Here is a 25,797-nt window from a genome sequence, read left to right as displayed (position 1 = left end):
TCCAGAAAACGGCACCACATCAGTGCCATGTAGGAAAAAACAGTGCTCCAGGAAACAGCTATGGAACCGTTTTTCCATAAAAAACAGTGCTCCAAGCCACGCCTTAGAAATCGGAAAGGCATGGCTTGGAACAAGGTTCAAAGTATCGTTACGTATCGGCCGATACGTATTGTTCCGGGACCCTTCCGATACGCCCCTACAGTGGGTGTATCGGGGGTCTGACCGGTTCTGGGGATGGAGGGGTCCTAGACCGGCTCCCCTGGACCAGTTTTGAAAAAATAAAAATAAAAAAAGGGTAAAAAAACAAGTAACGAAACGCCCGATACGCCCCTATCGGCAATACCGGGCGTATCGATATTTTGAACCTTGGCTTGGAGCAATGCCAAATTTGGCATTTCCTGGAGCTGCAGCTCGTTGCTGCCAACAGGGCAGTGATGTGGCAGTGGATAATGCGTAGAAGAGCAGAAAACATTTCCTAGAGCATTGGTACCAAACAGAAAAAGTTGTTGCTCCAGGAAACGTCCTACCTGGCAGCAACGATTCCAAACAAAAAAAAAAAAGGCACCGTTTTAACGGTGCTTCCAACCCACACATCAGCAGCACAGTTTGCAGGATCAATGCCAAACATATACTTGACATCAAGGAAACCCATCATGATTCATGAACAAAGAAAAAGGCAATAAAAAATTCAAACGATGATTATCATCATTTAATTGAATAGTTTTCAGCAGTAAATGCCACCAGCTGGAAAACCATCATGATTAATGAGCCAAAAAGGTAATGAAATAATCAAACAGACAAAAAAGAGCCTTTAAACGATGGTTAACATCATTGAACTGGATAATTTTAAGCAGTAAATGGCACAAGCTAAAACCCATGAATCATAGGACCTATACCTTCCACAGATATATTGGTATACATCACCACTGCTCTGAACAAGCTTGAAGATTCTATAACCAGTCTCACAGATGGGAAGACATCTTTTCAATACTTGTTTTGTTTCATGACCAATTTACATTCTTTCAAATGACAGTATATACCCATAAGCATGAACTGTAAATCCAATCAAATAAAAACCACCAAAGCTGTTATTTTTTTCTGGATATCAAATTCTATGATTAACTTGAGAATTCAAAGAGAATGATGACTAATTAGAAACACCATCTCCTTGCTGTACATAGTGAAAAAGAGGAAAAATAATAACAAATTCAACTGAAAAGGAATATATAATCAAGCAAACAAATAAAGAAAAGTTACCAGCAAAGTTATCAGTCATAAATAATTGCCAGTTGTTCTACTGCTTAACCTTTAAATGCTTTTATCTACAAATCCCAAAGTGAATACTATGTATACCACTAGCAATGCTTAGTAAATGATTTATAGAGTTCCAAACATGTAACTTACAAGACTTGATCAAGTGGGAATGTAGGGTTCAGACTGAATTTTCTATAAAGCTCAAGTTACCGCCCTGGAATAAGGATTCTGAAGCAATTGTTTCTCTCCAGCATGCAACGTTTGGATTTTCTTCACTGGTCTGATCTGATCTATGGCATATTTTTATCATATTTGTTTCAGTAAACCAGGACTCGGTGGGATGTACCTGTGTTCAATCATTTTTTATATTGGAATGAAATTCTCATGGAGGGAAATGCTCAACATCCATTGAAGGCAAAGACTGTGCTGCTCTCATTCCCCGTAGAAGACTCTTTGCTGTTTCCTTCTCCTGAACTCGCAGAGATATAAGAATTAGTAAAGCTGAACAGAAATGTTTGGGCATTTAAAAAAATTGTCAAATGAGTTAAAGTAACAGATTAGGTTACTCACTGGGCCTGTATAGTCCAGAAGTCTGGTACAATAAACCTCTGCTTCCTCAAACCTTTTTTGTGCTTTGCAGTATGTGGCAAGAAAAAGCAAAGCTTCTACCATATTTGGCCCCTCCCTTTCCTCGGCTTCCATCCTTTCCAAATCCCTTTTGTAGTAAAAAGCTGCCTCTTCAGTGCGCCCAAGTTCATTATGCAGCTTTGCCAACTGGTGTAACGCAATTGCCTCTCTGTCGTTACAATTTGCTGCCCTCCGGTAACACTTGATTGCCTCCTCAAGCATGTGAAGCTGCTCAGTTTCATAACACTGAGCCATGGCAATCCACAATCGGGAATCATTTGGCTGCAAGTATACTGATTTCCGGAAATAGTATAGTGCATAAAAGGGCATACACATCATCTCATATGCTTGTCCCAAACCATACCAGGCCCGATAATCACATGGATCAATATCTACAGCCCGCCGATATGCATCAATAGCAGCTGGGATGTTCTTCATCTCAACATACTCATGGCCCATCAGAGTCCAAGCTGACAAGTAATTCTTGTTCAGTTTGAGTGCCCTTCTGAAATACACAACAGACTTCTCGTGTTGCCCCTTCAGACTGTAATAATTCCCAATAATGCAACAAGACTCGGGCCGATATTTATCAGTCAAGAACACCCTGTGGGCAAGGTAACTCAGGGAAGAAAAGCTCTCTTTCGCATAAAGCACATTTGAGTACATATCCATGTCCTCCACTCGATGAGGATCATTTCTTAGAAGTTCTTCAAAGATAACTTCAACTTGCTCAAATTCCCTCAAACTATACTGGGCTTTTGCAATTTGCGCCTGAATGTAATTGCTGAAAGGAAAAGTCCCTTGAAGATATTCGTATTTTGACAAGGATTCACTGTACATCCTGAGTCCTTGGTGTGCACTGGCAAGGAAGAAGTCTTTCATCCAATGATTCTTAAGATTAAGATTGTTCAAGATATCAATGGTGGTGCACAATGACTGCAGTTCTGACCAGGCATTCCAGTTCCAAGGGTAACTATTAACAGACTCCACAAGGACTGTTCGTGCAAGATCCTCACGTCCTTTCTCCTTAAGAATGACACCATACAAATAAAGGCCAAAAGGATCAATAGTACCATTCTTGCGGTATGTTGACAATTCTCTCTCAAGAGAAACCAACTCATGGTTTACAGCATCACTCTTACCCAAGGGTCCCTCAAGTTCTATCATCTCTTCCTCTTTCCGCTTTTCACCAGCCTTCATTAGCAATAAAATGAGACAGATAACTATGTGCAAACTTAGAAAAACAACAAAAGCTTTATAGAGCATATTGATTTGATGTTAATTGGCTACAATCTTTATTGTTCATCTTATGGACTAATATGTCAATGATGTTGCAAGTTCTCTCATACACATTTTGTCACATAACCATAAAAGTAAACACCAGATATACTACATACCAACAACGAAAATGTGGACAGTGCCAATTGCCAACTCTTTAATTTCCTACAATAAGGTACCAATTAGGAAACAAATCTAAAATAAGGGTGGTAATCAGATGATGAAAGAATATGGTGTTTCAACTGATTTTAGATTTTAGTTCTTGTTCCATTTACTGTGTTGGTCTTGCAGATGTGAATCCTTTTGTGGGCTGCGAACTAGTGTCTGTTCATGACACAAAGCTTGAGGAGGAAAAGTATCTTTGACAGGTTAGGCTTAACAGTCTAACTCATACAATTGAGGATTAAAACGTAAGCATCTAATATGAGAAGTGCTGCGGTAGAAAAATCTCAGTCTGACAATCATCCGATAGATATGGCAACTCCAAGCTAAATGCTTCGCTTCCAAAGATCCATTCGAGCAGGTCAATGGCACACTTTCTCTTAGAGTTGGATACAAGCAATCATAGTGATATGGAGCTACCAATTATTTTTTTCCAAGCCCATTTTTTGCAGACGAAGCCATAAAATGCACATAGAGCCCGTCAAAGCTCATAATTATCATGCTTTTGTAATGCAATTCCTATTACAAACTGGCAATTAAAACAAATTCCAAAATACAACACGAAAACGCAAACAATCCTTACTATCCCATAAGAAAGTATACATAAAAAGAATCCAGCGAGGGGATACGAAGGTAGTAAGGAATAAAGGGAGCAAATTGGAGAGAAAAAATATTAACGAACGTTAAGATGATATCAAACCAGATAAAGGGCGTAGCAACGCAAGAAAACTGATTTCTTCCCCGTCTGGTCTCGAAGCGCATGAGCAGCCCTCCGGTACTCCCGGCAATCGAAGTAGGACTTAGCAAGAAGATAACAATCGCTGTCGACAAGGTCGTCTTCCTCTGGAACTGGAGTGGTGATATACGAAACACCAGCAGTGGGCGTGGAAGGAAGCTCGTTAGTACGGAATCTCCTGCGAATGCTTGAACTCCCGCGCTGGAATCTGGTGTGAGAAGGTGTGAACTTTGCTGGATCTTGTTCGATTCCCACCAGCTGTTCTGCTGCCCTGCAAACGTTGATCAATTCGATGCCCGTGAATCAAAGGAACAGGTATAAATAGAGGCGCCAAATTTAAGTATTGGAATGGTGATAACACGAGAAGTAAATAAGGACTTTGAGACCGATGAATGCGATCTGAAATTGAAATGAAGCGGGAGGCAGCAGCTTCAAAAAGAATAACGTTGACAGTGGCTTAGGATTTATTGATACCATTTTGAGGCAGAGTAGAGGCAACGATCGTTAAGCTGACGGATTGCCGTTCGGAGCTCGGTTCTGCAACTCTCTTTTGAACCCATTTCTTACTCTTCTGAAATTCTCGCGCTTAAGGTTCTAAACCCCAAAATTGAACTTGGCATCGACCCGTTGCTAACATGCACCGGGAGTACTCGATCCGTCGTGCAGTGCATCACGGTGACTGAAGTGACAATTATCGTGGTGAGCCCGGGCCCAGGCTGTTTCAAAACAGGATTTCCTAGGGTGGACTGAATCCTATTGAAACAAACCAATTAACATAGGATTTCCTAAGTGTAACTTCCTATGATTTCCGAGAGTCGTTAACATAGCAACTGAGTCACCCTTCGGTTGGTTACACTCGGCCCATTTGCACTCCATGCATTTACACTGATGCAAATAAAATATGCAATGCAAGCAAAAGCTTACCAAAATTTACACTCACCTTATGGGGTTTGTTAGTGTTAGTCCCAAAATGCCTATGCCATTAATTGGGTTTGAGAGCACAAGATGACCCAGTCGTAACTAAAATCCATTTCTTTGTTAATCATCATTGATGTAACCGTTTCTGGTCACGTATCAATTTTTGTGATGTATCAATTTTTTTTGGCTAAGTACCTCGTCATTTGACCTGCTTCCAGGTGGCTTGTGACTAAGAAGATGATGGAGCTCCCTGGTGGCGAACTGCCTGGTGGTGAGATACTTGGTGACGAGCTCCCTAGTGACAAGCTCCCTGGTGGTAAGCTACCTAGTGGTGAGCTACCTGGTGACGAGCTCCCTGGCAGTGAGCTACCTGGGTGGACTCGTCATTTGACCTGCTCCTAGGTGGCCTGTAACTCAAGGGATGGTGGAGCTCCCTGGTGTAGCGCAACCCGACTGCCCTCTGCATGAGGTGATCTCCTCTCCTTTGTAGGCGGTGGGAGTTGAAGGACCTGTGAGAACTCCATCTTTTCCTCCTCTTTATAGGCGACGGGAGCTGAGGAACTTGCGAGAACTGAATCAGAGGACCCGGGGGTATTTTCCCGGCGAGGACTCTCCGATGCCTAAGTTAGCATTCTGATTGTAGGGAGCTTGGAGAAAAATGAGAGAGCTAGAGAGCAGGGATTACCTCCATTTTTTCATTCTCTCCCCCTTGTCTTTGGGGGTCGGAGTCCTTATATAGTGGTGTTCTATTAAATCAGGCGTAACAGCCTCTGTCAAGTAAGGCGTAACCGCCTCTGTCTCTCTGCCACAGTCGTTACTGCCAAAGCTGAGGTGGAGGGTGCAAGCGGTTGTTACAGAGTACGGCCCTGCCAGTCAAGGGACAGCTCTCAGGACTGTCAGGCACGGCGCCGCCTAGCGAGAGACGTGGGCACAGGTCTCTGGATCTGTCAGGTACGGTTGTCAGGCAGGAGATATTCCTACGATACGTTGAGCTGCCCCTAAGTGCCGAGCTCTTCGCAAGACGCCATGCTGCCTGAGGAGTGGCCAGCTACCTGTGGCGAGCTGACTATGTCGAGCTACCTATAAGTGTCGAGCTGCCCCTAAGTGGCGAGCCATGCTGAGCTGTCTGTAAGTGGCAAGCTGTGGCAAGCTCTGCCGAGCTGCCCGAGCTTCTCGAGCTACCCAGATGTTAAAAGGCTGCACTTGGTTTGTATGAGGTGCCAGGTGTCACAATTTCACTGGAGGGCCAAATCCGCCCTCATCAGTCATGTTCCATATTCTCAAAACTAGTTGAGAGAAAATAAATGCAAAAATCAATAATTAAAAATAGAATTAAATTCACTAATGCAAATAAAGTATGATAACAAAAATCTAATTTGAGATGAAAATATGGTATTGACCTCAACTTGGATTTAGGTCTTTAGTAGCTACAATCTAATCCAAACCCATAGTGGCATTTGGCATCCTATACCTTGTCAATTGTGTCACTTGTTAATTATCATATCCCACTACCACCAGGGTTAAGGGGATGGAGGATGGGATACCCCCATTTGTGTAGCCCTATGAAACATAAATAAAAAACTTTTAATCAATGGTTTTGGTAACAAGATAGAGACACTATAGTATAATAATATTTTGACTTTTTTAGTGAATATAATATTTCACATTTGATTGGGGCACTATGGAACTTTTAACCTCATCAAAACTTCCCCCATCTATATTTAAGTTGATACTATTAGAGGGCCAAAAACATTTCTTTGTTCTACCTAACCATTTTTTAACGTAGACTATTGTTATGGGAGTTCACTTTCTCATAATTCAACTTATAAACATGTAATAAATTTGTATGTCAACTTGAAAAAAATATCAACCTTAATAGTTAATACGTCTAAGCTATTGAATTGTAGTAGCTATGGTTTTTGGAATATCTTTTGCCCTCTTCCTCAAAACATTCATCACCATTCCTCTCCCTACAAAGATTTTTTTTAGCCCCAAAATTTACTCCTGGTGGAGGAGTGGCCACCGAAATTTTATTGATATGCAGAAAACACCTTGAAGGGGGGGTGAAGCCTTACCCCTCGCTCTATACAAAGGAAGCCTGGCTCATATAAATATAAAGTGTCTAGACAACTTAGAATCAACGTTGTCTAAAAAAAAGAAGACCTAGACCATCTGCTATAATCAAGTTTTGTATATGTGAAGGAAGAGTATTTGTGCAATCATAAACAGTTTTCTGAGATGCTAAGCAACCAAGTTTTGCAAGAGCATCCGCCGGTTGGTTAGCCTCTTTGTAAATATGAATCTCCCTCTAAAGATTAGTTATGATCTTCACTTTCAAGTTCACTTCTCTATTTACCTCTTTCCCTCACTCAAACGGAAATGCCTTTGATTAGTTTGTTTCTATTTGTTCTTAACAAATTATAACTTAGACCTTTTGGGTTTAGGTGATGAAATGGATTATGTCTTTCCAATTTATACCACTGGTTAGGCATAGTATTCATCTTCTAGGATATCATTAGTTTAATAAAATGGTTTGATTTTTTATAATAATGGATCATAAAAACTTTTATTCTTTTTGGTAACTAAACAACAAATCAAAATTTAATCTTGTTTTTTACTCTAAAACCATCCAGCCACACTATTCGCCTTCGTCTTCTTGGTTGTTGGTTATCTTCCTCTTCAACGATGATTCTACTACCGTGGTAAATAGGGGTGGCAATGAGCCGAGCTTTTCACGAGCTGTTCAAGCTCGAGCCCAATTCAGAGGCTTGATTATGAAACGAGCCAAACTCGAGCCTATTTATGTGGGGACCAAAGAAAATTTATTTTAATGGGTATCACTTACCTACCATCTCTACATGAGAGAAAATTGCCAACACTTGGATGAAACAAAAATGCCCCTTTTAATAATGGATTTTTATGGCTAAAATGGTCACTGTCTTATTTACCTAGAACAAAAAAAGAACATAAGTAAATACACTTATCCAGATAAATAACTTACTGAAAAGCAAATGAGATCTAAAAGGAATATCAAGAATGTTATTATAGTTTCTTTATTTGTTTGAGTGAAGGTGTATAAAACTTTAGAAGAACCTGGGAACAAGAAAAGGAATTTAAAGAGCACTTGGATACTGATTTACATTACACTAGCTTGTTTGACGGTTGTTGCAGTATCCCACATCAAGTCTACAAGACAAACAGGGTGTTCATCTTCACAGTGAGTGAGATCAGGCAAAGCTTTCACAAATCCCAAGATTCTGAAAGGGAGGTTTCTTAAATCCTCCTACTCTATATCTTAAGGTTTGATTTGAAATAGACAATCTTATGTAACTGAAGGTCTACCCTTTATATGCTTTATAACAAAATGTTCATTGTTTTACCTATCAAGTACAAGGAAAATTGATGGAGGTGGCTACTTCAGTCACAGTTGATGCTTTATGAAAGAGAGCATTGTATGACGGCGAGGGACTGATTGTTGGTGTTGAGAAGATTTCCGGAGAACAAGGACGCAGGTTGCAAGGAATTATATGATTGGTTTGGATTACTCAAGAAGAGATTTTTATAGTGGTCCACAAGTCTTGTGTCCATAGGTCCAAAATGCAATTACTATGTATATGAAGTCTGTCTTCCATTTGTGATCCACCTGCGTCAAGTAATGGGACATTCCGTTCTTCGTCTTCTGGCTATGCTCAGTGCTTATTTGTCAGAAAACCCAATCTTGGTAATGACTATTTGAAAACAAACCACTCGTCCTCTCTCCGCCATGAAATGTGGTTGTGGATAACGTCGAAATGTGATTGGAACTAGTACTCAAACAATGAACATTAGGCTGCCTTTTGAAACGACGCAAATAAGTGTGAATGTAAATAATTAGAGTGTAAAATGGTTCATATATGCAAAATTGAGTTAGTTTTGCACTGATAAATTTACATTCTTACCAAACAGATTTTTAGTTATAATTGATGCAAACATGAATTCCATATAAAATATATGCTTTTTTTTTAATGAAAACCCACTTGAATACAAATTTACTTTTTTTTTTTTTATTGATGTGCACTGATCGGTCATTTCTCAATGCATAAATATAATATTGCCAAACACAAGCAAAAGTGAATCAGAGTGCAAATTTACCCTAAACTGAAATTTATGCTTCATTTGCATCGTTTCCAAACACAACCTTAGGGGTTATTGGAACAACCGGTGATTGGTGTTTATATTTAAAAATTTGAAGAATAATTAAGGGGTGAATTCAACATTTCGATTTGTCCATGAATTGTTTAATGATGATGTTTATTATAAAAAAAAAATTAGGAACTTTAGTTTTGGATGTAATAATCGATGAAAATTTCAACTAATGGAACTTTTTACATCGGTTTTTAATGTAAACATTACACTGAAAATAAATGCATATAAATGTGAATCAATAGTAGAATTTTATGTCAATTCGCATTTAAACTAAAAACAAATGCAGCCTTGAGGGATTTTGCAAACTATAAGAGTGTATAAATCCATTTATTAAAATTTAGGGGTAATTCAAGAAATTTCCCTTATAATATATGTATATTCCTAGTCAGGCCGGACCAGGCTTCAGATATTGGGCCCAGGTCTAGCCCGGAAACTGGACAAGAAAATCTAGGCCGAAGCCCGAAAGTTTCTGAACTGGACTGGACCGAGATTCTGGGCCGGTCTAAAGTAAAGATGATCAACTCTAGATCCAGTCTTTTGCTACATCCTTGCGGCCAAACAAACCTAAATCTTAAAATGTTTCATGCCGAGACGTTCCGAAATCAAACGACAACCAGTTTTATGTCAGATATTACTCTATTAGGGCCCGTCGAAGTTCATCGTGGTAGTCGATAGAACGCGGCCTTTCGCGCAATTCTCATCAGCGAAGTTGGTACTTGTCGCTGAGCCCGTCGGTGGTCGGTTTGGGAGGTGGTGTTTTCTTCTCTGTTTCTCTTCTTCGCTGCGCTTTCTAATGTTGATGCATTTGTAGCCACATTTTTCATCTTCAATTTATTCTTCCAATCCATTTTCGAGATTCATTTCATATTGTTATATTTTTTCGTGAGATCTAGGGTTTCAAGCTTCAATCTCCTCCCTTCCATTTACATCTCAGAATTTATGTCGTTAGAAGAGTTTCTTGTTGGATTTGTGATGCTCATTGTCTACAGTATGCACAAAATTGTCAAAAAAAAAAAAGCCAGAAAATTGAATTCGCGCCATCGTGAGGGGGAAAAACCCTTCTATGTTCAGCTTAGCATCGGAACGTTGTTTATAGGCGCCTAATGCTTACTCCAATTCGATTTTTCTGCAGGAACTAGTTGAGAAGTCAGAATTAGGGTATCTATTGGAGGAGATATAAAGAAAACGAAGGTAAAGGAACGATGCCTTCACAGAAGATTGAAACGGGTCACCAAGATACCGTTCACGATGTGGCCATGGATTATTATGGCAAGCGCTTGGCTACGGCTTCTTCCGATAGCACAATCAAAATAATTGGTGTGGGCAGCTCTGGTTCCCAGGATCTTGCTACCTTGAGCGGGCACCAAGGGCCTGTTTGGCAGGTTGCATGGGCTCACCCAAAGTTTGGGTCCATCCTTGCTTCTTGCTCTTATGATGGCAAAGTGATAATTTGGAAGGAAGGCAATCAGAACGAGTGGACGCAAGCCCAGATCTTCACTGATCACAAATCTTCTGTTAATTCTATTGCTTGGGCGCCTCATGAACTTGGTCTCTGCTTGGCTTGTGGATCATCTGATGGCAATATATCGGTTTTTACTGCCAGGGCTGATGGTGGGTGGGATACGACGAAGATTGACCAGGCTCACCCTGTTGGCGTTACCTCTGTTTCATGGGCCCCGTCGATGGCTCCCGGTGCTCTTGTTGGGTCTGCTGTGCTTGACCCTGTTCAGAAGCTTGTCTCTGGTGGCTGTGACAACACAGTGAAGGTCTGGAAACTTTCCAATGGGAATTGGAAGATGGATTGCTTCCCTGCTCTTCAGATGCACACTGATTGGGTTAGGGATGTGGCATGGGCACCAAATCTGGGCCTTCCAAAATCAACTATTGCAAGTGCTTCGCAGGATGGAAAGGTTATTATATGGACTGTGGCCAAGGAAGGGGATCAATGGGAAGGTAAGATCTTGAAGGATTTCAAGACCCCTGTTTGGAGGGTCTCCTGGTCGTTGACTGGAAATATTTTGGCTGTGGCTGATGGGAACAACAATGTTACATTGTGGAAGGAAGCAGTGGACGGGGAATGGCAACAGGTGACTACTGTCGAGCCTTAGGCCTGGGGTTCAATTTTTTAGCTCCTCTTCATCTTGCAACTACTTATTTTTTTCTTTTTATCGTCGTGAATGTTGAGCAATAGGTTGACTGTTTTTCCCCAATTTTATTTTTGTATTCCTTTTCCAATTTCACCATTCGTGAACTAAACCTTACCTTTATTTTCATGTACTGTTCTTTTGATGTTCAGTTAAGACTCTTGGTTTTACTGGATTTAGGGTGAAACAAAAGAAGGTTAATGAACTCTTAGCAGGCATTTTCCTGTTATATCATTTTGATGCTTGAGATATATTGACAAAATTTATGGTTTTACTTTTATTTCACTAGATTTCGTAACTGCATAATTACAGTGTATGTATATCATTCTTTTTTCGGAATACATTGATTCTATGCAGGTATTTATATATTTATTTTTCAAGTTACTTTGATGTCTACAGATTAAGTGCAGGTTGTTTCCTTTGAATTTTAAAAATTAAGTGAAATTTCTCTGGATGGAAGTGTGGTGTTGTCCCACTGAATTCAGAATTCACCATTATTGGTGTTACTTGGCTGAAAAAGAGTATGTTTTAAAATTTCACAAGACCTGGTAAAAGTAGAAATGTTGAACAATCTCACTGTTAAACATACAAAAGTAAGCATCTTGTTGAACTACCTCAAAATCTTCTGTGAGCTTATATTGTTAGTTGAAAACTGATTGTCTCCTGCCATCCCACTCGACTGGATAAAAAATGTTCTTTCTCATGGAATAGATTCCTCATCTCTCCTGCTGTGTTTAATTACTCCAGGCGTAAAATGAGAATGCCTACTTAGTTAATCATTTTGTTTTGTGAATTATGTTACCTAGTCTCTTGCTCCCTGGTGACACAGTCACGTCCATTTGCAAAAAAATCTATAATCAAGTAGCACTTTAAGAAGAATAATATGGAAAGTTATGCAGGGAGCTATGTAAAAAAAGTCGAAGAGTAATATTGCTGCTGAAGGTGAGAATTAAGTTCCAATTGCTAAGAAATTTTTAGATGAAGTGGCACTATAAGCTGAATGGTATGAATAATTATAAAGGTCAGTGGGTGAAGAAAACAAATATGAGGAGTAATGCTGCTGCTGAAGGTGGTAATTAAATTTCCAGTTGCTAAGAAATTCTTGAATCAAGTAGTACTGTAAGCAGAATGATGTGAAAAGTTTATGAAGGGGAATATGTAAAGAAAACAAATATGACGACATTGAGGAGTAACACTGCTACTGAAGGTGGTAATTAAATTGCCAACTGCTAAGAAATTTTAAATCAAGTAGCACTACAAGCAGAATGGAAGATTATGAAGGGAAGTACCCAAAGAAAAAAGAGAAGGTGAATGTGAAAATTACTCTACATATTAGAACTCAAAAGCAGTTTGATAGAGACATTGAGAAATCAAACTCTAGAAAGTAGAACTAAACCTAGGGTTGCCTTTTTAACTATTGGTACTGAAGTTAAGAGATGTGGTATGAATGATAACAGTTCCTTGAATAGAGTTGCTGACTTTATGTGGTTCTTGTTAAAAGATGAAGTTTAAGCCATCAAAAGTTCCAGAGGCCTGAAGAGTCCAGAGGTTTTGAGGAGAAGAAAAGGTATTATGGAAAAGAGGGATTGATAGGGTTTTGAATGAGAAACAAATAATCAATGTGCACAGAAATAAAGGGAAGGATCCTCAACAGAAGAAAGTGAGCAGAGGTAAAGATAAGAAGTTGGATATTGACAGTTTGGCTTCTGCGATAGAGGTACGAACACTTGTTATGTATAACAATAGAGTTTGGTCAATTAGATAAGCTGCGATGGTGAAAGTATGCAACTGCATTGGTTTATTGCTATGAGATTATTAGTAGCTTCGTTGTGGAATGTCCTGAGACAAGAAAGGTTGGGTGCTGCTGAGAAAGAGAAGCTTTGGCATCATTATTGTGTGACATCGTAACTTAAAAAATGATCAAAATCTTCACGAGGTACTTTTGGTTTGCCATGGGAGCATAGGTCCATGTGATAAATGATGATGGACCAGATATACTACTATTGATCTTTTTTTTTTTATGGCTACTATTGGTGTTGAATATTACCACCATAATGACTGTTTATATAGTATGTGTTTGGTTCCCTGGGCGTTTATGGATAGGTCATTTATTTGTACTTTTTCACTTTAAATGTTTATTTATATAATGTGTTTGGTTCCTGTTTTTGTTGTTTGGTTGGGCTTCACTTTATACGTTTTTTATTCTCCACCTTAGATTAATACTCATTAAAGTGTGCCGCATCAGCATTTGGTTTCAAGAAACCATGGGGTGTTAGGGGAAACAAAAACTTGACGTTTCCCCAAATGCCCCATGCACAAAAATCAAAGCGTTTCAGTTTTTTACCATTTATTTGATAAATGGTGAAACCAAACAGTTGTTTCATTTTGATTCATCTGTAATAAACACCAACACCTATGTGGCATTGATGTGGTGGTGTTTTTTCAATAAATGCCTACAGAACCAAACACAGCCATGTCAGCAGTCCTCTCCTTGCTTCGTTACCCAAACTGAGCAATTTTAGAGGGGGTGCAAGATTCCCTCTAAAAACACTAGGAGTTGCCACCTAACATGGCTTATCTCCTTTTTTTCTCTCCTTTTCATTAGTAAACTACTATCACCCACTTTCTCTTTAATTATCTTTATCTTTCACTAATTCTTATTTATCTCCTAATATCTCTAATTTCTATTTATCCTCTACCCCACTTTTCATCTATATCTATCTAAAGAAAGTTTAAATTAAAAAATTATTTAAATATTATAATAAAATTATGTAGTAACTTTAAAATATTTATTCAAAACACAAAATAATTATATTAGGTTTAATAATATTCATATTATTAATAATTTTATATTTTTATGAAATTTATAATGAAATTATGTAATAACAATGTAAATTATAATTTTATGGATTATTCAACTTGATAACTAAATAATAGTTTAAAAATATAAATAAAAATTATTTAAATAACAAAATATTAAAAATAGCTAAATAATTATGTAACAAAATATTTAAGATTACATAATTACTTTAAATAAATAAAATTTAAATAACAAAACGATTAAATATTTTACATTTTCTTTAAATATTTAAATAAAAATATTTAATGTAACTAAATTTTAAATAGTTAAAATAACGAAACTATGTAATAGTAGTATAAATTATAATTTCATGGATTATTAAATTTAACAAATCGTTAATATTTTAAATTTTTAAATAATGGTATTATTTAAATAATTAAATAATATTATAAACAATAAATTTTTAAGCACTTTTACTATCAAAATATTAATAACTAAATCATATCTTATATATTATTTTAAAAACAAAAAATAGATTAGATAACAAAATTATGCTATAACTTAAAAAAAAAAATCAAAAGCACATAAGTAATTATAACTAGTGCGGCCCCATAAGATGCACAAAATGTCAATACACTCTACCGCATCCCCGGTGGTGGGGCGTGTTGGAGGTGAGACCCATTCCTCGTCAAAGATGGGGGAATCCACAAATTTTCCCCACCCCAAGGTAATCACTTAAAAATAATATAATTTATGGATATTTTACAAATAGGATAATGGGAATTTGGGGTATTTTCAGAATTGGATTATGATAATTTGGGGGTATTTTATAAATGGAATTGCAGGATCCTAGGATTATAAGAATATGAGGAAAAACTTAGTGATATTTTAAAATCAATATTAAATCTATTGATAGTTTACTAATTTACCAATGGGTTTAGGGAATTATATGCAATCCCTGTTCCTGATTTGGAGCAAAAATATTTTACCCATCCCCACTTTGTCTCTTCACCATCCCTATTTAAGATTCGAGAAAACTTGCTCTGTTCAGAGTGAGTTAAGGTATTATTTATGTTTTATATATTATTTTTTAATAATTATTTATGTTTTATATGCTATTTTAAAATAAATTTAAAATGTTTTCAGTATAAAAATTTGAATATTGAACCATATTTTAAACATTATTTAAAAACAAAAAATAAATTAAATAACAAAATTATGTAGTAACTTTAATAAGAATATAAAATATAAATAAATGAAAAAATAAATATCATTGAAATAGTGGAAGTAGATTAAATAATTTAAAGGTTTTAAAGCTTTTTATTAGTTATTTATTGTATTTTCGTTATAAATATATTTTCATTAGTCGTGTATTTTTGCTATAAATTTTCAATAATTATTGAGATTAAACTATTGTTTTTTGTTAGAGATTAGACTATTAATTTAGTTGAAATTAGGAGTGTTCAATAGGCAATTCAGTTCAATTGGAGATTGTTTGGCTAGGCATACTAATATGGTCGGGTTAGGGAGTTGGTTACTCGAAACCGACCAATCATTAGTGAAAACTAGCCATTGGTTAATTAATAAATGTTTAAATTTTTAATGTTTTAGCGTAATTTACATTAATCATTGTAATTGAATAAATTTTCATTAAATTTTCACAACAATTACTTATTCATAAAAGATATTACTAATTAGCGTAATTTACTAATTTCTATAAAATCAATAATTATAGTTATTATCAAATAATTTAGGAAGCTCTTTAACTAATAATCCATAATTTTTTAAATAAACAATAATTAAAGTATCAGGAAATTAATCTACAAAAAAATACTCTCCAAAGCTACTTAAATAATAGTCCATTATTATTATTCAACTAAATAATTATTAACAATTTTAGGAAAATCAAATTAGGAAATTAATCTATCAAAAATTGTTTCACATTTATTTAAATAACAATCCATTATTATTATTTTAATAAATAATTATGAAATGATTTAGGAAAATAATTAAATCTATCCCCATTGGTCTAGGCTACTTGGTTGACTTCAACCATATTTGGTTTTACATTAATTAACAAATGATTTACTTTTAATTAAAATCCATGTAATTTACCATAATTACATTCAATTACTATAATTACATCACTTTGATTAATAGTAAATAATTTAGGCTTAAAAAGTAAATAATTTATATTAATTCACATTAATTTATTGTTATCGTAAATAATTTTTGGAAATTATCATAAAATATTGTAATTTAATTTAATGTTAGTTAATTAGTTATAGAAAATTATTAGAATTGTAGGGGTGACAATTTTCCATGTAAAACTAGGGCCCTACCCTATGCCACCCGAATGGGGCAAGTTTTCTCGAATTTTAAATAGGTATGGGGAAAAGATAGGGTGGGGACGGGGAAAATATTTTTCTCTAACGATGTTTGCATATGATTCCCCAAACCCGATGTTAAATTTGTAAAATATCAATAGAATTAATATTAATTTTTAAAACAAGTCTATGTTTTTCATATATTCTTATAATCCTAGGATCCCATAATTCCATTTATAAAATGCCCCTAAATTGTCATAATCGAATTCCTAAAATACCTCCAAATTCCCATAATCCTATTTGTAAAATATCTACAAATTAAATTATTTTTAAGTGGTTGCCTCGAGGTGGGGAAAATTTGGGGATTCCCCATCTCCGATAGGAAATAGGTGCCCGGCCTCGAACCCGCCCCATCACCAAGGATGAGGCGGGGATGGGTAGTGTATTGACTACAGGGGCGAGGGACTATGAGGAGTGCCCCATCCTGTGCATCGCACAAGGCTTACTAGCATATATACTAAATTAATGTTAAGCCACATCAAATGGCCTCTCTGTGCTCTATTACCTAAGGGAGCAATTCTAGAGGGGTGCAAGATTCCCTCTAGAAGCCCATGTAGTTGCCGCCTGAAAATGGCAATCTCCAATTTTCTTAAATGGTAATTTAAGAGGGAAGTTGCAAATAACAGAGTTTCAAATTCTTCTCACTATCAAAGAGCATAAGCATCTAGTTAAGGTGGTGTTCAGTGTGTGGATTGGCCACAATATATTCAGTTTCGTGCCATTGGCTGTGGTGTGGATTGATCCACACTATCTCATGGATTGGTTCACACCACAATCTGTTTTATCATCCACGGGTTTATCTTATGGGCTCGCTAACAATGTGATAGTGTTCAATTTGCTTGGCATTCTGTTAACAAAACCCGTGCATCACACGGGTCCTGAATAGTATTTTCTTATATGTAAGGTTGCAGCGGGAAGAATTGCTTTGAAGAGTAGAATGTGCAACTTGTCTAGAGTTCCAGCAGCTCATTGCTTTAGGTTATCTACAAACAAATTTACAGGGATGCGTACAAACAAGTCATACAGAAAGAATCCTTAGTTATATTACCAATTGAAAAAAATCATATCTTCTGAGGTGACCAAAAGGGTGAAAAGGAGAGAAAATTCGAAGGGTACAAGTTTGTGATAGATATGTATATGCATATATTTGTTCCAATGTTTTGAAAACTGACGAAAACCATGATTTGTTCCGAGGGGGAGATATTTCCAATGTTGGGCTGGGTGCCCTGTTTGCAAAGTATTTGGAAGGATTTTGCTTTCAGGAGATTGCATCAGGGGGGTGTCAGATGCATGAATTCAGATCTGCTTCTCACAGAGTAGGCCTCACACCATCCTCACATGGCAGAAATAGAATTAGCTGAACGCTATAACTGTTCAGCAGGCTGTAGAACCAATGGTAAGACTCCACACTAGTCTTAAAATACATGAGGCCATAATCAAACTCATTTAAGGCATAGACAAAGAGGGTGGAAATAAAAACGTGGGATAGAAAAGGAAACATAGGTGTGCTTCTTTCTAGATTATAAACAAGACCATCCCCACGAAACTCTAGTGATCAACTCTAGATTAGACTCTACATGATGAAGAAATGCATCAACTCGTATCACCTCGCCTACGTGACTCTACTCTATTAAGAGGTTATTTGGATAATGTTGCCCTTCGAAAAATTTGCCATTTAACATTGGAATCTCACATAATCCTCTAATATAACATGCTTAATTATTATAATACATGCAATATCATAATTTAATTTAATATATAAAACATTACCTTTTCCATAATATCATATACAATGCTTAAAAAATATTATATAATATGTAAATAATATAGAATTTTGTATTTGATAATATACAATTTATTATAATACAATATTATATTACATGGTTTTCAAAACCAGACTGAACCGGACAGTCGAACGGGAAAAAGCTGGTAACCGGTCAGCCCTCGGGTCCGATTTTACTAAAAACCATAAATTTTTAAAAACCGTTGAAAAAATCAGAAAATCGCTGACCTGTGCGGTCGAACCGCTAAACCGTTCAACCCGGGCAGCAGTTCGTGGGTTGCTCTTTTTATTTTCAATGTTTTAAATAAAAAAACCCTTCTCCCCAACCCGGTATGAATGTTTAGTCAATTTAGCTTTAGGGTTTCTCGACTTCCCTCTTCTTAACCCTCACACCCAACTGACCACCTGTGGCGGCCAACACCTCCAGTGTCCGACCGGCAATGGTGAACTTGCTGGCAGTAGTAAGAGTTGGCGGGCCTTGCAGCGGCTAACACTTGCAGTGGCGGATGGCGAGCTTGCCTGCGGCCAAGTTTGCAACGGTGATTTTGCAACGACAGGTGAGGGTTTCTAGCTGTAGTAACAGTTGCAGCCACTTGCATTGACAATCACCTGTGTCAATCAACAGGGATCTTGGGTCCTCTAAGTAGCATTCTAGAGATGTACATGGAAGAGTTCGACAACACCATGCTCACCAATGTGGGAGGGGTGGCAATGACGATTAAGCACGCATGTTGGGATACGGTGGAGAGAAAGATATGGGGCTCAATTGTCTGCACTAAAACTGTGGCAGTGGCCTTGGGTGGCTTTGCTCCTCATACAAACACCACTTCTAAGCATGCATTGGTGGGGCTGCTCTGGTCAACCTGTAGTGAGCTGGGGGCTCATGGCATCAGGGTCAATTGCATCTCCCTTTTCGGATATGCTACCCCATTGGCCTACAATGCCTACAATTTGGACCCAGATAGCATGGAAGCTGTCACTTGTGCTGCAGCCAACTTGAAGGGCACTAAGTTAAAGTCCGCCCATATAGCAAAGGCTGCTTTGTTTCTTGCTTCAGACGAAGTAGATGGAGGATTCACAGTGGTTAGTCATAGCTATTCCACCATCCAATAAGAGAGAGAGAGACAAAGAGAGATTTATTGTCGAAGTTTTGTGGTTTTATTTTTCTGTATTTTTTGATTTTTTTTTGTATTTTTTAAAAATTTTCTGTATTTTATTTTTATATTTTTTATGTATTTCGTACTATATTATTTTTTATTTAGATAGTTTTATTTTTTATTATTTATAAATATATTTTTTATTTTTAATTTATTTATGATATCACGGGTCAAACCGTTCAACCTAGACGGTTGAACCACTTAACCGGAAACTGGTCCCCTGACCGGTTCAGTTTCCGGTTCGTTTTTAAAAACCTTGTTGTATTATGATTTAAACGTAAAAATATGAAATAGACGTTATACAGGTTTTCCACATTCAAATATCAAAATGCCCAATAACTTCACTGTAGTTAAAGAAAGTGGAAAAACTGTTGCACTTTTAAACATGAATTCCTTCAGCCCAAATTGGATGGAGGAGTATAAATATGTAAAACTTTGTATTTTGCATATAAATAAATAAATAAATATATATATATATATATATATGTGTTGTTTCCAAATTTAGCCCTATGAAATGTAAACAAGGAAAGAGTATGGACAAAGTTAGATTCATCAGTAAAATATAATTCAAAGGGTAGAAACAAATTAAACCAACAGTAAAGTGTATGTATGATTGGGAAAAGATAGGATGCCTTACAGAACAGCCCAAATCTCCCACAGTGGTCTATCTGAACTCCTGTGATAGGTTATGTTTTATCGGCCAGTTTGTTTGATTCCCTGAAACTCCGCTAATGCTTGGGAGAAGATATATAAAAGATGAAGTCGGACCTGCTGTAGACCTACAATTGTTGATTTTGCTGTGGACCCAGTGAATGTGTTCTTTGCATAACTAGTGTTAGTAATGGATATTATTTATTTATTTATTTTTTGTTTTCAATTTCTTAACACAACGATTTCCTTTCCCCTGTTTTTCGAGTCCAGATTTCCTATTCACTCTTTATCTATAGTGAGTTGGAGTCACACATCTGGCTCCAATTCACGGCGGATAGAGAGTAGGTTGGAAATCCCGAGTGTAAGCATTGTTTGTGTTCGCATATGGAACTAGAATAAAAGAGGGTACTGTTGATGTATTAATCACACCCAGTGACCAGTTGTACTTTTCATTGTGAAAAGTTGAAGAAAGGATCCAATCCAAGGAATTCAAGTTATGTGAATAATAATAATTTTCAATTAGAAAGCCCTTCTCAGAGTATGTGAACGACGACTTCTAACTTAATAATTTCTACCCAAGTTTCAGAAGTTTTAAAACAATCATATAATAATTTTTTGTTCTTAAAGGGATTATATTTTCTACCAAAAAACTCACATAATAATTATTTGTCAGTGGCCAAAAGAGGGGAAAGTTGGATTCAAATAATCAAACCATTTAAGTTGAAATCTACTAGAGTGAAGACTTACCAAATGACAAATATCTATATGAGGGTTTGGAGTGTGCAGATCATTTAGGTTGTTTTGGTTCAATTCATATACCAAAAACCAGTAGATTAGGGTTTAGGGAATGAAGAGAAGGTAAGGATTAAGGAAGAGATGAAGAGTGAAAATAGGAAATGAAGAAAAAAAAATGCAATTTTTGGATTCATGAATTGTGGGTTGTGTTGTGCAAATAATAGGTGGCGTTCATTCATTGAATCTACAACAAAGTCAATGCCCATAGGTCTACAGCAAATATGGCGTTGGTACATGTGAGGTGGACTGCGGACATGGACTATACTGTCATAAACCTAGGGCTATAATGGGACCAGATTCGGATTGGATGATCAAAATCCGCATTCCATCCGATTAATGAGAATTTACGTCTGATTTTAATCCAAAATCCAACTGGATTTAAAGATTCGGATTGGAATTCGAATCATAGTGGACTCTGACTCTGATCAGATTTGGATTAATCCAATTCCGCTATGTTTTTTTTTTTTAAATACCAGAAAAGTTAATTAAAAATTTATTTATTTTTCAACTTTTATATATAATGAATTAATATAAACATAATATATTAAATTTATTATTATATATAGAATATATTTTTATAATTATATAAATTAATATAATCAGATTTAAATTTTAATTGGATCGGATAGGGTCAAATCCAATTCCGATCGGATATAGATTATAACATCCAACTTTGTTCAAATTACATAAATACATCATCTTCACACTCTAAGGCTGTTTAGTTTGAATTGATTAATTCAAACCCCACTCTCTTTCCATGGTATTTGTAAAAGCACCACGGGCCGTGTTACGTTTGCTGTTTTTGGCTTAGGGAAAGCTGAGAATAGACAGGTATAATGTGGATTGATTGTGCCTGAAGTAAGTGCCATGAGCCAGCATGGCACGACAAATTGGGGAAGAGGCCCGGCACAAAATTCTTTTTTATAAAAGAAACAATTAAGAAAATACAAATTTATACATCCCTGTGATTTCCAATTGCTTTATTCAACCCTCCTCCATCACGAAATTGTATTTCCATAAGGGAATGGCAAGGTTTTTTAAATGAAAAATTAATAAAGATATGTTTTTCAGTAAATATGTATATTATAGAGGTGTTTAAGTAAATGACCCTAATATGTATATTTATATATTATTAACGTGGACCATGCGTGCTGATTCACATCGTGCCGGGGGCGGTCCACCCAAATTTGAGTAGGAATTCAGTTGTACTCGTACGCGTTGTACGCGTGCCACTTATATATTAAAAATAACGTGGCAGTGGCACAAATAATTCGTTTGCCTATAGTGGGACCACATAGACCTTGAGGGCTTCTATTAACTGATGGCTTGGTCACGTCACGTGTTGCTTCAATTACATGGCAAGAAATTCAAGCAAACATGTGATTTGCTGTCATTGGCGAGAGCCGTGAGGCAGGGAAGGACCAAGCCAAGTGCAGATTCCCTCTCCCTCGTAAAACTCGCCCCCCCCCACTCTCCCCCTAAATTAATCCTATTTATAGCAAGGGTGATTCTGTAATTTCGTATGCTCTAGGGGAGCATTTTCGCCAATTAAAACAAGTACATGCTTTTGTTTAACGAATCTAAGCTACGGAATTTACCAAAACGACCCTCAAACGGGCGAGTGGGCAAGGTTATCTTGGTAATTTAAGAACCGGCGCGCGACGCGCGTTATGTTCTCAATTTGAATTCCCGCGGCCTGTTCAAAAATGGCTCGGAACCGAGCCGCTGTTTGAAATTCCTAACCCGCCAGGTGAACAAAATCTCCCACCTTTTTTAACGGTCTCCTAATCTCTTTTTTCCCTCTCAGAACTCTGGATCTCTTCTCCACGACAATACTTTCGCTGCCTTCAACTGATCTATAATTGACTTCTACGGTTATTTGATCTGTGACACCAGAAGAAGTAGATATCAAAGACGAGGAGGAAAAAGAACTAAAGAGATGTCTTCCATGTCTGCGTTTCGAGAGCCCGAAGCAAGGCATCATGCCTATAGCAGGAAGCAGAAATCCCTTGGACTCCTGTGCTCTAAGTAATCCTTGCTTCTTTTTCTTTCTAGTAGATCTTGCTCCATCATCCGGCCCCCTCATATCATATGACTCCTTTCACTATGTTTTCGGCAGCTTTTTGACTTTGTACAATCGAGATGGCGTTGAATCAATCGGACTGGATGATGCTGCAAACCGATTAGGTTTTTGTCAGACCCTTAAGCTCCTTTCTTTGCTTTTATTTTGCTTATTCTGTTTGTTTTTTGTTTCTAGCGTCTGAAGTTTTGATCTAGGTTTCTTAATATTTATGAGGTTTCAGGAGTTGAGCGGCGGCGGATCTATGACATTGTCAATGTATTGGAAAGCGTTGGAGTATGATCTCTCATCTCTTCCCATTTGTTTTGTTTCAGTTCTTGAGATGGGCAAATCCTTAGCAATTTAGGTTTTTGATAGGTCTTGGCAAGGAAAGCGAAAAACAGGTATTCTTGGAAGGGATTTGGGGGAATTCCTCAGGCTCTAAAGGAACTTAAGGTAATTTAATTTTTCTGCTTTCCTTTGGCTTAAAGAGATCTCAGTGGGGAAATTTTCAAAAGATTCCCTAATTCTGCTATGATCTTTGATTAGGAAGAGGCTTTGAGGGAAAACTTATTTAACACTTTTGATGCCTGCAACTATGGAAAAGTAGGTTAAACTTTTATAAGCTTTTTTCCCATTATTACATTTCTGTTTTTTCTTCTAGTGCTAATTGAAAGTAGCCTTTTTCTACTTCAGATCTCAGATGATGAAGATGAAAAATCCTTGGATCCTAACACCGTAAATGGGGATGACAAATCAAGCCCCAACTCCGTTCTTAAGCCTTCCACATCTTCAAAAGCTGGTAATTTTCTCCTAAGTTCATCTTATTTTCCGAATTAAACAACGGAAACCTTTTATGTATTTACACAACCTCTCTACAATCTTAAGCATCTCATGTTCACTAACTTCTAGGAAAGAAAAAAAATATAGCTTAGAAGTGTTTGAACTGACAGGTTATCTGGGATACGAAATTTGATCATATTTGATTTGTTTGTTTTTTTTTTTTTTTTTACATTTTATGTGTATGCAGACAACAGAAGAGAGAAATCTCTCGGACTTCTTACACAGAATTTTGTCAAGCTCTTTCTCTGCTCCAATGTAAGCTCAAATTTTGCGATTACTCACCTGTTACAGTTTTGTTGTTATGGAATTCTAATAATTTTTGTTCCTTTTCATTCAGGCGGATTTGATCTCACTAGATGAAGCTGCAAGGATATTGCTTGGTGATGCCCAAAATTCTTCACAGATGAGAAGTAATGATCTTGTTTTGTTATATTTCATTTGGAATTATCACTGACATAATTAGGTAGATATTTTGGAGAGAAAGCACAGCTCCATGACTAATACTCTTTTCATAAGATAACTCTGCAGCAAAAGTTAGAAGGCTATACGACATTGCAAATGTATTGTCTTCCATGAACCTCATTGAAAAGGTAAGATATTTCATCATTGGGAAGGAAGGAAATATAAAAGGATTATGCTTGTTCTGTTTTGAAAATCCCCATAGCTTCAATTTTCTCCTGGTTGATTTGCAGACTCATCACTCAGAGAGCAGGAAACCAGCATTCAGGTGGTTGGGGATGAAAGGAAAACCTGAGAACGGATTTACCAATTTGGATTTGAAAGACACTAGGAAAAGAGTGTTCGGGGCTGACATTACTAACACTAATCTTAAGAGGACTAAGATGGTTCATTTGAAAGATGAGAAGCTAAACCAGAATACGAAAGCACAAATGCAAAACCAGATGGATCAAGAGGATTTGAACAAACATATTGATAGAAATCAGGCGGAACAACAGTCAAAGCAGAGTTCCAAAGGTTTTGTGTTTGGTCCTTTCAGTCCAGTTGGGATTCCCAAAGTCAGTGATTCCGATAAGAACAGCTCCAACAGGGTGCAAGATTGGGAGAGTCTAGCCTCTACTTATCGTCCTCAATATCACAATCAAGGTATAGAACGGGAATGACTTTAACATTAGTTTACTTCTATGCTATGTTCATTGCATTAATATGCACAGCCCAAACATAAATGGGTTAATTAAATTGAAGTAGTAGTGGATTGGATGACGATTATGGTGATGCAATGATATTTATTTTTTACGGCCTTGTTCCTTTTTGTGCGTGCATTACTCATATTGTGCCATTCATATACTATGTTATATGATTATCAAAATGGTTGGCTGTTTTCCAATCAAAGATCTGATGGCCGTGATCTGTGCTGAACCCCGATCTCTGGTTTGGTCTGGTCTTCACAGTCACATTGCCAAAAGTGAACAAGGGAATGTGCTTTTTCAAATCATCTGCAAGCTGTAGGAATGCGCTCTTGTACTACTGCTAGGAAGACAACTTGGTGCAGAGCTGCTTGTTATATTAAATGAAAAGTATAGTGACTAACATACAATGGGTTGTGTGTACAGCTTTGAGTGACCTATTTGCTCATTACATGGAGGCATGGAAGTCATGGTACATTGAAGTTGCTGGCAAGAAACCAATACAACAGCTCTCCTGATTTACCCCTTTTCTTAAACTCTCCATTAACTAAGTAGAGATGTACAATAATGAAATGCCATTTTTTACTCCATTTTTATTGAGAAAGAAGAGATGGCCTTAAAGTTGGGTGTGTATGTACTCTATGCACCAACTGGAATGGCTGTCCTCCACTCCACATCATTACATAATGTCGACCTTTTTCTTTGTTTTTAGCATTTGATGATCCAGCTAAGTTGTCTGTACTATGCTTTTCCTTTTCCATTTTCTGTTCATTGTAATTTTAAATGGGATAAAAATCAATTTTTTTTTAGTAACTCAATGTATCTTCTAATTCTACGTTGCTACAAGAAAATTTGGGAATTGAATCTGTGGAG

At 36.9% G+C, this 25,797-nt stretch overlaps 3 protein-coding genes and 1 pseudogene across 5 annotated transcripts; 3 read left to right on the top strand and 1 right to left on the bottom strand.

Moving 5' to 3' along the window:
- Nucleotides 1-1,195: 1,195 nt before the first annotated feature.
- Nucleotides 1,196-4,743, bottom strand: LOC104607986 (anaphase-promoting complex subunit 8-like). Its single transcript, XM_010273803.3, has 4 exons — nucleotides 4,532-4,743; nucleotides 4,022-4,328; nucleotides 1,825-3,075; nucleotides 1,196-1,723 (listed from the first exon to the last, which is right to left on the bottom strand). The coding sequence occupies exons 1-4, from the start codon at nucleotides 4,615-4,617 to the stop codon at nucleotides 1,637-1,639; spliced, it is 1,731 nt and encodes a 576-aa protein (XP_010272105.1). The 5' UTR covers nucleotides 4,618-4,743; the 3' UTR covers nucleotides 1,196-1,636.
- A 4,999-nt stretch (nucleotides 4,744-9,742) lies between these two features.
- On the top strand, nucleotides 9,743-11,538 carry LOC104607985 (protein transport protein SEC13 homolog B). Its single transcript, XM_010273802.3, has 2 exons — nucleotides 9,743-9,910; nucleotides 10,293-11,538. Exon 2 carries the CDS (start codon nucleotides 10,363-10,365, stop codon nucleotides 11,266-11,268), a length of 906 nt encoding a protein of 301 aa, XP_010272104.1. The 5' UTR covers nucleotides 9,743-9,910; nucleotides 10,293-10,362; the 3' UTR covers nucleotides 11,269-11,538.
- Nucleotides 11,539-17,829: 6,291 nt separating this feature from the next.
- Nucleotides 17,830-19,391, top strand: LOC104608069 (short-chain dehydrogenase reductase 3b pseudogene; annotated as a pseudogene).
- A 3,229-nt stretch (nucleotides 19,392-22,620) lies between these two features.
- LOC104607984 (E2F transcription factor-like E2FE) lies at nucleotides 22,621-25,788 on the top strand. Of its 3 annotated transcripts, none has more exons than XM_010273799.3 (11): nucleotides 22,621-22,905; nucleotides 22,997-23,064; nucleotides 23,181-23,233; nucleotides 23,315-23,392; nucleotides 23,486-23,542; nucleotides 23,633-23,738; nucleotides 23,967-24,034; nucleotides 24,117-24,189; nucleotides 24,308-24,369; nucleotides 24,472-24,883; nucleotides 25,351-25,788. In XM_010273799.3, the coding sequence occupies exons 1-11, from the start codon at nucleotides 22,817-22,819 to the stop codon at nucleotides 25,440-25,442; spliced, it is 1,158 nt and encodes a 385-aa protein (XP_010272101.1). In that variant the 5' UTR covers nucleotides 22,621-22,816; the 3' UTR covers nucleotides 25,443-25,788. The 3 variants fall into 3 exon arrangements, with proteins under 3 accessions (XP_010272101.1, XP_010272103.1, XP_010272100.1); XM_010273798.3 differs by having other exon boundaries at nucleotides 22,622-22,905; nucleotides 24,296-24,369; XM_010273801.3 differs by lacking the exon at nucleotides 23,486-23,542 and having other exon boundaries at nucleotides 24,296-24,369.
- Nucleotides 25,789-25,797: the final 9 nt, after the last annotated feature.

The sequence above is a fragment of the Nelumbo nucifera genome, chromosome 4 (assembly GCF_055504915.1).
Source record: "Nelumbo nucifera cultivar China Antique chromosome 4, China Antique-T2T, whole genome shotgun sequence".
NCBI lineage: Eukaryota > Viridiplantae > Streptophyta > Magnoliopsida > Proteales > Nelumbonaceae > Nelumbo > Nelumbo nucifera.
Note: the sequence above shows the minus strand (reverse complement) of the source record. Positions and strands in the feature narration are given on the sequence as shown.